Below are 11,065 nucleotides of genomic sequence, written 5' to 3' on the forward strand. Positions count from 1 at the left end.
AGTTAGCAACGTTGCTGGAAAATGCAGAGCTGTATTTTTAAAAAATTTTTAAAAAATGATATTTTCGTTAATATATGGAATTAAACTAAAACAAAAGGCATTATTCTTATAGAGTTTTGAAAGATCTTTCGATTGGCATTTACCAATTTGAGATACGATGCGTATTTTTCAAATTATAGGGAAAATAAAAATTGACCAAAATCGACTTTTTTTGAAAAAATTTATTTTTAGAAAAATCTAGAACAGGTACAATGTTGCACGGAAATACATCTAATAGAGAATTAATCAGGCTATCAACAGCAAAAAAATCATAAAAATCGAGTAGACCAATTTTGAAAAATTTGATGTCAAAGTCAAATTTCCAAACTCGTCAAATTTCAAGCTTTTTAAAAAATGTAAAACGCAAAAGTATAAAAAAAACTTTCACAAAACCGGATAAATAAGAATCATTTCAATATCTCAACTAAAACATCAAAATATTATTAAAATAAGCATAAATTTTGCACATGTTCCGATATAAGTGCATTTTATTTAAATTTCGAAGGAGGTACAACCTGCACGCTTAAAGTTCCTAAAACTAAATTGATCACTCTTTCAAACAAAACTAATTTCACAAAAATCGAGTAGAACGTTTTTTAATTATATAAGTTTAAAAAAGTGGATTTTTTACGAAAAAAACGTATGTTAACTAACACCATTCTAATAACATATTAAGGTGAAAACCTGTACAAGGCTAAAAATTCACCACCACTGTAAAGTTTATTAAGAACTCTGTTAAAAGTATTTATAGGTGGTTGTATTCTGTGGTAAGGGGATGATTATAAAATTTAATTTATATAATAATAATATTTTAAATTCAATATTTAAATTAAATTCAAATATATATTGCATATAAAAAAGAAAGATTTTCGTCTGTAAACTGCTAACATATACCGCCATAACGAACATTTTTCAATATATATTAGAAACAAAAATAAAAAGTAGTACAATGTTGCACGGTATTTTTTTAAATTGTTTATATTTTTCTAATATGAATTGATGTAAGAATTATCAAAATCGAGTAGCAAACAATAAAGATATTAACAAAAACAACTTTTGCAGCATATTCACAAATGCATTGAACTCTGTTACAGGCATTTGTTGTTGGTTATATTCTGTGTTAGGGGACACTATCAAAATTTAAATAATTATAAATTTTACGGAATGGTACACTGTTGCACGGTATTTTTTTAAAAAATAGACATATTCTAGAATATTTTGGTATATACATCTTTAAAAATGAGTAGACAGATTTTCTAAAATTTTCAAAAATATATTGCATGTAAGAAACAAAGATTTTCGTCTGTAAACTGCTAACATATACCGCCATATCGAACATTTTTCACTATATATTAAAAAAAAAAAATAAAAAGTAGTACAATGTTGCACGGTATTTTTTTAAATTGTTTATATTTTTCTAATATGAATTGATGTAAGAATTATCAAAATCGAGTAGCAAACAATAAAGATATTAACAAAAACAACTTTTGCAGCATATTCACAAATGCATTGAACTCTGTTACAGGCATTTGTTGTTGGTTATATTCTGTGTTAGGGGACACTATCAAAATTTAAATAATTATAAATTTTACGGAAGGGTACACTGTTGCACGGTATTTTTTTAAAAAATAGACATATTCTAGAATATTTTGGTATATAAATCTTTAAAAATGAGTAGACAGATTTTATATAGCAAAATACTGTTGCACGGTATTTTTTTAAAAAATAGACATATTCTAGAATATTTTGCTATATAAATCTTTAAAAATGAGTAGACAGATTTTATATAGCAAAATATTCTAGAATATGTCTATTTTTTAAAAAAATACCGTGCAACAGTGTACCATTCCGTAAAATTTATAATTATTTCAATTTTCATAGTGTCCCCTAACACAGAATATAACCAACAACAAATGCCTGTAACAGAGTTTAATGCATTCGTGAATATGCTGCAAAAGTTGTTTTTGTTAATATCTTTATTGTTTGCTACTCGATTTTGATAATTCTTACATCAATTCATATTAGAAAAATATAAACAATTTAAAAAAATACCGTGCAACATTGTACTACTTTTTATTTTTGTTTCTAATATATATAGAAAAATGTTCGATATGGCGGTATATGTTAGCAGTTTACAGACGAAAATCTTTCTTTTTTATTTATATGCAATATATTTTTGAATTTAATTTAAATATTGAATTTAAAATATTATTATTATATAAATTAAATTTTATTATCATTCCCTTACCACAGAATACAACCGCCTATAGATACTTTTAACAGAGTTCTTTAATAAACTTTACAATGGTGGTGAATTTTTAGCCTTGTACAGGTTTTCACCTTAATATGTTATTAGAATGGTGTTAGTTAACATACATTTTTTTCGTAAAAAATCCACTTTTTTAAACATATATAATTAAAAAACGTTCTACTCGATTTTTGTGAAATTAGTTTTGTTTGAAAGAGTGATCAATTTAGTTTTAGGAACTTTAAGCGTGCAGGTTGTACCTCCTTCGAAATTTAAATAAAATGCACTTATATCGGAACATGTGCAAAATTTATACTTATTTTAATAATATTTTGATGTTTTAGTTGAGATATTGAAATGATTCTTATTTATCCGGTTTTGCGAAAGTTTTTTTTATACTTTTGCGTTTTACATTTTTTAAAAAGCTTGAAATTTGACGAGTTTGGAAATTTGACTTTGACATCAAATTTCTCAAAATTGGTCTACTCGATTTTTATGATTTTTTTTGCTGTTGATAGCCTGATTAATTCTCTATTAGATGTATTTCCGTGCAACATTGTACCTGTTCTAGATTTTTCTAAAAATAAATTTTTTCAAAAAAAGTCGATTTTGGTCAATTTTTATTTTCCCTATAATTTGAAAAATACGCATCGTATCTCAAATTGGTAAATGCCAATCGAAAGATCTTTCAAAACTCTATAAGAATAATGCCTTTTGTTTTAGTTTAATTCCATATATTAACGAAAATATCATTTTTTAAAAATTTTTTAAAAATACAGCCCTGCATTTTCCAGCAACGTTGCTAACTTGGCACTAGCCTAAAAATGTTTAATTGCACAACAAACTTTGACAGATCGAAAGTAAATTTAATACAGATTTACCAATCGAAGACGCCATAATAATAACACACTATAGTTGTTTTTGTATTAATAGAAAATTATAAAAATATATAATAATAAATTATTAAACTTTAAATTTGTTTATCCACCTGTATTCTATAATGATTTTTTTGTTTATTTATTAGCTAGCTATAGATCACTTTTATTTCAATAAAAATTAAAAAAAATCCTTTATTGCTGTTTGTTTAAAAAATTTTATATTTTGACTCTCTTTCATAGTCATCATCAGGGGTATATTCTAATAAAAATTAATAATATCACATTCCATTTTAGTTGTCTATTAGTTGTCAGTGCAATATGGACAATAGACAACTAGACAACAAAAATGGAATGTGATATTATTAATTTTTATTATTTTTTTTTAGAACATTCTCCTGATGATGACTCTCAAAGAGAGTCGAAATATAGAATTTTTTAATAAACAGCAACAAGGATTTTTTTTAATTTTTATTGAAATAAACGTAACCTATAGCCAGTTTATAAATATATATTAAAAAATTATAAAAAATTTTGTAATAATTTTTTTATTTAAATATTTTCAATATTTTCAAATAAATATTTTCTTATCAAATTTTATATAGTAGATTGGAACAAGCTATAGAATAAAATACTTATAGGAATTGCGGGTTATTTCTAAACTTGTTCATGTTTTTTTTTTATTAAAAATACCAAGTTTTGTTATGTTAAGACTTTTCCGAGTTAGTGCATCTGGACACTTTTACTCTATGATAGCTGTGGGGATTCTGCAGAGTCCGCCCATCTCACTGACAACTTTGAGTATTCCTGATAATTTTCGTGATTCCTGATAATCTTCGGCTGCTCGAATGCTGAAAGTAGCACAAATCAACTTCTGTGATAGTTTATCAGACTACTCAACGATGAAGAAGAAAGACCTATTAAATTTTAGTCTCTACTCTTCTATACTAGGGTTCTTGCGAGGAATGTAGTAGCAAAATTCATTGAACTAGTTCATTTAAATGAAGAACCTTTAATTTAAACAAATCCTTTAATTTTTTATTTCGCAATAATTTTTTTTTATAAATACGCAGAATAGAATCTTTCAAATATAATAGTTAAGTTGTTTATTTAGATAAAAACTTCTTACAAATATTTTTTCACTAAAATATCGAACTAGTTCATTTTACCATAATTAATTTATTGCAAATTTTAGAGCAAAATCCTCTTGTTTTTTAATTCCACTAATATTGAAGAAGATTCACAAGCTAAGAATATACATAAATGATTGCTATGTTACAAGAAGAAGAAGAAGAAGGAAGAAGAGAACTATTACAAATGATAAAAATAATATAATTTCGAGTAGATGTAGAGTCACAAAAAATTAAATCAAATCTGAATACAATTTATTACACGAACATATCAATGAAATGGAATTATAAATTGAGATTAAATCTATTAAAACAGTTGAACAATTAAACAGAACGACGATATTATAATATATCGTTGAAATTAACGATCATGTTTGGATAGATAATTATGTAGTGTTGTGGATACCCTTCTAGCTATATAGGCCTTTCGGTTTTCTTCTAGCGAAAACGCGAAGCAATAAAAACTATTAGGAGTAGTTTATTTTCAAAATAGTTTTTCCACTCCATTGAATGTCAAACTTTATCTTATTTATTTATTATTAAATAAAAATAATTTTATAACAAAAATATTAAGTTCATTTTATTAATATATAAATTCAAATTATAATCATAATATTTTTTTAATTGAGATAATAGCTTAAGATTACGCTAATTATAAATATAATATAATATAATATACCACTTCCATTTCGAAGTATGAGAAATTTTATTTATAAATAAAAATCAATCCATTTTATTATAAAATATTATGGCATAAAATAAAAGAGAAATTTATAGAATAAATTCTTACAGTTTCTTGTACTTAATATATAGACATTAATAATATAACAAACTAACTGTTTTATTTAGCAGAGCAAAAACATAACGTTCAAAAAACTAGATAATAATTAATCAAGATTATAAACATACTTTTACATAATTTTCAAAAAGCGTAAATGATGTATACATTATATTTTTTTTTATAAAATATAAAATAAAAGGCTTAAACATGCATAATAAATAATAAAATTCCATATAGTCATTATAACTCTTATGTTAAATATATCTTATTAAATAACTTAAATATAACATTAATCATGATTAGAGTTTTATAAATTATTTCAATTATTATATATTTTTTATATCTTATAACTATAACAGTTTATTAATGTAAATTAATAAATATTTCTTAAAACATACTTGCCGATTAGTAATAAAAAAAAAATACATTTTATAAAAAATAAAAAAAAAATAAATTTTTAAAAAAATATATTAAAAAAACATAAATTATAAAAAAAAATTATTAATACAACAAATTTCTAACCTCAAAAAATATTCAAGCAATTTATTTTAACTAAAAGATCAGTTTAATTCTATAGAAGTGCATCTTATAATTCGGTTTTTCTAATGTTAGGATGGGTGAACTATAGAAAATTTATAGAACCACAAACTTGATTTGAAAACCATATAAGAAACATTAAATTAAATTATCTAAAATTTCTAAACAAAACTAAAAAACTTTCTGATATAATAGGTTAGGTTGGAGCCCCGACCTTAAACCTAAAATCCCCATTTGAGCTCAAAAGACTGCCAGTTATAATACTATATAAAAAAATGATGGGCCTGTTAGTCTAATATGGAGAAACATACTAGATCAGATTTTCCTACTTTTATCAATATATAATATGTATTATTATATATTATATTATATATTATATTCCTTTAAGTCTTATACAATTCTTTCACAATTTTTTTAACATAATTTCTAGATACCTTCAACATAAGGCAACATAGCGATAATCGCTTCTTCATTCGAGCCAAATTTTTTTCCGGAATATCGTTTGTCATCATTTGCCTAACGATTACGGCTAGGCGCCAATATCGGTGGAAGAGCAATTAATATAATTTTTCCATCAATATCATGGACTTGCGGTATAATGCATTATTTTGATTTATAAAGAACTATATATATACAACTCCTTCTTTAAGTTGTTTTAATACTTTTCAAGATAAACGTTACGTATTGCATCGAGCACATCCCAAAAGACAAATAACATACATTTTTCGGACGACTGTTTCGTTTCTGTTTCATTGAATATAATGCTTGCAACATGTCCGATTAATGATTATATATCGCGTGAAGAAATCCAATTGTTCTATTGATCTTTTTACGTTATCAGCCATCAGTTCGTTCGGCAACCACAGCTTTTGGTATATTGGTCTCTGCAAACACAACGTTTAAATTCAATATTCCAATAACTTGTGACTTATTTTCCTGGGACACAGTCTTCCTAGTACTTATCTAAACCATCTTTTGCGTTAACGATATTTTTCCTGCCAAAAAGTAATATTTGCTCAACGTACAAAGCTCTTTTTGTCTTTTGCTTTGAAAGTATCAATGGACGTATCACTGTCATTTATCTAATAATCATTAGAATAATACCAATTTATGACTGGTACTTGGGAACGGTGAATAAAGCATTTTTTTTGCCAATATGTTATATATATAACCTGTTTGTACCATAAGAATCAAATTTATATTGCGAAAAAATGTTAAAAACAAACCTAAACATTGGTGAAAATCAGCACCTTGTCGCAGGTTTTGGAAAAGGACTATCCTCATTGGATTTTAGCGGCTACGCATAGAAACTCCTTTACTTAAAAAACTCAATCACTGAATATCATTATTTAACGTTAGAAATCAAGAATGGAAGTGGCATTACTCCAACAAAAGTTTCAATAATTCTCTAACTTTAGTTTTGGTACAACATTCATGCTAGTTAGTTCCTGAAATAATAATTTGCATGCATATGGCATTGATATTTTCGAAACATTTGCTGATGACTGACAATAGTTGCACCAAGAACAGTATGCAAGTCGACCACAAGTCTTGCAGACATCCACATCAAATGCATCAGAAGATATCATTAGTCTTTCCATAATTAACATACTGGCACCATAAGAAATCAAACAATCCCGTTCCATTTCACCCAAACGTAAACCGCCTTCACGACTGCGACCTTGTGTGGGTTGACGAGTTAGCACAGCCTTTGGACCACGAGCACGTGCATGCATTTTATCCTGTACCATATGTTTCAATTTCTGATAATAGACGGGACCAGAATAGATGTAAGCTTCGAGCGGTTCACCAGTTATGCCCGAGTAGAAAAAATCCTTTCCCATATAATTGAAATTGTGTTTGAAAAGTTCATCCTGTATGTCTTTACATTTGGAGCCGCCAAAAGCAGTACCGTAGTGAAATTTACCTTCCAGTAGACCAGCTTTTCCGCCTAATAACTCAAGTGTTTTTCCTACTGTCATACGTGAGGGAAAACCATGTGGATTCATAACCATATCTGGACATATACCATAATCATTAAATGGTAAATCCTCCTGATTCACTATTAAGCCAGTTACACCTTTTTGTCCGTGACGTGAACTGAATTTATCGCCTATTTCAGGTCTTCTTGTTTGTCGTAGCAAAATTTTAATAAGAAAATCTTCTTCACTATTAGCAGAGACCATCACTTTTTCAACATAACTAGGTTCAGGGCCCTTATATTGAATTGGCACTGGTGTATATGGAATCTGTAAAATGTAATAAATTAAAAAAACCTTCTAAAACAGTGTTCGCTGGTCTTACTTGTGCAGTTTGTCCACTTTGCTCTAAAGGATTTATAGAAGTTACCGCAGGCATTTCTTTGTTTATGAGTACTTGCTTATTAACAACCATTTCACCGGGTGATACAATACCATCTGTATCTAAGACATCGTGTTTGGCAATAACTTTATTTGTAACAGCATCCTTGACTGGACCCATAATACGATCATATGTTTGATTGGCGTAACGTTTAACCGTGCACTTTGAATTTTTGTATATCAAACAACGACCAAAACCGCGATCAATTGATGCTTTATTGAGAATAAGCGCATCTTCAATGTCGTAGCCTGAATAACTCATCACTGCAACAGTGGCGTTCTGGCCAGCAGGTAACTTATCAAAGTTAGTCAGTTCAATTGTTTTCGATTTGACCATGGGTGCTTGAGGATAAACTAAATTGTACATAAGTGAATCAATACGATTCTTTTGATTGTAGCCGATTACTCCCATAGCTTGTTTACCCATAGCACATTGATAGGTGTTTCGTGGACTTTGATTATGATGTGGATAAGGAACGAGACCAGCACACACACCGAGTAATGTAAATGGCTCAATTTCTAAGTGAGTCGTGGTACCTGCATTTATATCTGCTTCATTCCAGGCAATAAATGAATCATTTTCTTCATTGACATCTAAGTATTCGATGAGGCCATCATGTAGAAAATCTTCAAATTTTCGTATACCTCCTTCCATTTCGTCTAAATGTTTTTGAGTAACTGCTGAATTGCCATATTTTACTATTATATATGGACGACAAAGGCGTCCACCATCAGTGTGTATATAAACACAGCGTTGCGTGTGTGAAGTGTGTATAGAAACGAAAGGACCCAGTTGACCTTTACGACGCATCATACGAAATACTTCCACTAAACGCTTGTAGTTCGAAACCAAACCGAGTATATTACCTGTAAATTAAAAGATTGTTTTTATTTACAATAAGATAATTTTGTAATTTTATTTATACATACCATTGATAAATACTAAAAACATGCTAGGATTATTAATCGCATCTCCGCCAGCAAACCGTATATCTGCGACGCCTGCATTAAACGCCAAACGTATTACAGGTGCTTCATCAACTTCTGTTGTTATATGTGTCATAAGCGCCAAATTCTTTACCAAACCACAAGCTTCACCTTCAGGTGTGTCTGATGGGCATAGCATACCCCATTGACTGGGTTGCAGTGAACGTGGACCAGAAACTTTTCTTGTCTTTTCGAATTGTGAATTCACTCTTGTCATCATACCCAGCGCTGATATATAACTCAAACGTGAAAGCACTTGTGTAACCCCAGTACGCTCCATTTTAAAACGTTTTATAGTCCAATTGCCAGATGAAATTGCAGACTCTAAGCCAACAGTAATTTGTGCCGCACGCATGTGTTTCACAACATCGAATTGGGCAGCCTTTACTTTGGGTATATTTTTGTCAGCTATCATTTTTAATTCCCAATTCATACGTTTAAATAAATCCTCAAACATAAGTGATATTAAGGATCCGGCTAGTTCCAAACGTTTATTGCCATAATAATCACGATCATCCACAGTTGTAATATCCAATTCGGCTGCCATTACACGCCTCACCATAAGCGCCACATAAACAGATTTAATTTGAAAATTATAATTTTCCACTGGCACATGCGCCAAAATTGTAGTTGCTATAAGCTCTCGCGCTTCATCAGCTGGAGGAACAGTCTTAGCAGTTTGAAACCTTTTGACGGCGAGTTTAGAACCTTAAATGAAATAATTTAGTTAGTTTGTAGAACACATTAATTCTATCATTTTAGCAACTCACCCATATATTCTAAAGCTCTTTGTTGTGTGAAAATTTTCAAATGGTAAGCTTCAAATAACGATGGTGCAAATCGGTTTTGCGTTTCTACCCCCATACCTATAAGTGACATAATTTCTTGATCTGAAGTAATGCCCATTGCTTTAAAAATTACCACAATCGGTATGTCGTCCACCATTGAATTGTGTTTCAAATAGTATTTGTTGTGTTTGCTAAGAACAACCGTACGTGATTTTTTTTCGTGTGTGGAGGAAGTAACTTGACACTGTACAACTCCATTGAACTCTTCGGTAATCATTTTATTCCATGATAACTGTTCTTGTATGAGTATTACTTTTTCCTGACCACGTACTACAAAATAACCACCTGGATCTAATGGACATTCATTCATTTTCGACAACTCAAATTCAGATTTATCAGTTAGGACGCAGTTCGACGAGCGCAACATGATGGGCAACCTTCCGATGAGTAAATTATTTCGCGCTGTACGCTGCGTACCACGTGTATATTCGATGTCTACAGTTATGGGTGCAGAGTAGGTGGTGTCGCGCAAACGACACTCATGTGGTGTTGTATTTTTTGTTATATTGAAGCCATCTTCAATGTCTGGTTTGCCAATCCGCACATCAAGATATTTAAGATAAAACAACGGATCTGCATCACTTAATACTATTTGATTTGCTTCCACAATTTTCTTAATGTCTACATTAACAAAGTGATTAAAAGAGTCTATGTGTTGCTTTACTAATCCTTTAACCTGTAAAAAAGCCGGCACTAGTTTCCATTTCTCTTCGAGCGGCTTTATCGGTTTTGACCAAGATTTTGGGTCACTGTCCCAGTTATTTTCATTTATATTGCTTAGTACCATTATAAAAAAAGTTTCTCAATATTTATTTGGATTATTTATTTATCACTTCTATTTTGCTTATTTAAATTTAGCACGAGTTTTGAAACTATTTTTCAAACATATGTTTAAGGTTTAGTGCTGCCAGATACTCGTATTGTCGTTACAATGCAACCTACCCAGCGAGAAATTTATTAATCACTTTAATTGTAATCAATTGAGTGATACGCATATAGTCAAAGTAGTGTTATGTACAGTAATAAGTTTATAATTTATATTTTAATGACCTAATTTTATTCATATTTTTTATAATTATATTGATATCACGGTCAAGTATAAGATTGATTTACAAAACTATGTATAAGTGTATGAAAACACTAAACACTTCAGTAAATCGCTTAAAGGAAAAATATATAATTCCTGTGTAAATGTGTGGATGCCTTGGCACACATTTTTTAATTGTTAGACAAAGAAAGAGTCATATTGTATTGTGCAAT

The 11,065-nt window shown here is 29.2% G+C and overlaps 1 protein-coding gene across 2 annotated transcripts; it reads right to left on the minus strand.

Annotated features, from left to right (window-relative positions):
• Positions 1-6,787: 6,787 nt before the first annotated feature.
• Positions 6,788-10,597, minus strand: LOC119678086 (DNA-directed RNA polymerase III subunit RPC2). Of its 2 annotated transcripts, XM_038089744.1 has the most exons (5): positions 10,482-10,583; positions 9,728-10,426; positions 8,901-9,665; positions 7,915-8,837; positions 6,788-7,859 (listed from the first exon to the last, which is right to left on the minus strand). In XM_038089744.1, exons 1-5 carry the CDS (start codon positions 10,507-10,509, stop codon positions 7,008-7,010), a joined length of 3,267 nt encoding a protein of 1,088 aa, XP_037945672.1. In that variant the 5' UTR covers positions 10,510-10,583; the 3' UTR covers positions 6,788-7,007. The 2 variants fall into 2 exon arrangements, with proteins under 2 accessions (XP_037945672.1, XP_037945670.1); XM_038089742.1 differs by having other exon boundaries at positions 9,728-10,597.
• Positions 10,598-11,065: the final 468 nt, after the last annotated feature.

The sequence above is a fragment of the Teleopsis dalmanni genome, chromosome 2, assembly GCF_002237135.1.
Source record: "Teleopsis dalmanni isolate 2A chromosome 2, ASM223713v2, whole genome shotgun sequence".
NCBI classification, from domain to species: domain Eukaryota; kingdom Metazoa; phylum Arthropoda; class Insecta; order Diptera; family Diopsidae; genus Teleopsis; species Teleopsis dalmanni.

Excerpts from the sequence above, each read along its gene's own strand:
- LOC119678086 (XM_038089742.1), bottom strand. The coding sequence starts at position 10,592 with ATGGTACTAAGCAATATAAATGAAAATAACTGGGACAGTGACCCAAAA. Across the intron at positions 9,666-9,727 it reads AAGAGCTTTAGAATATATGG|GTTCTAAACTCGCCGTCAAA; the intron begins GTGAGTTGCTAA and ends ATTTCATTTAAG. Across the intron at positions 7,860-7,914 it reads AAAGTGGACAAACTGCACAA|ATTCCATATACACCAGTGCC; the intron begins GTAAGACCAGCG and ends TACATTTTACAG.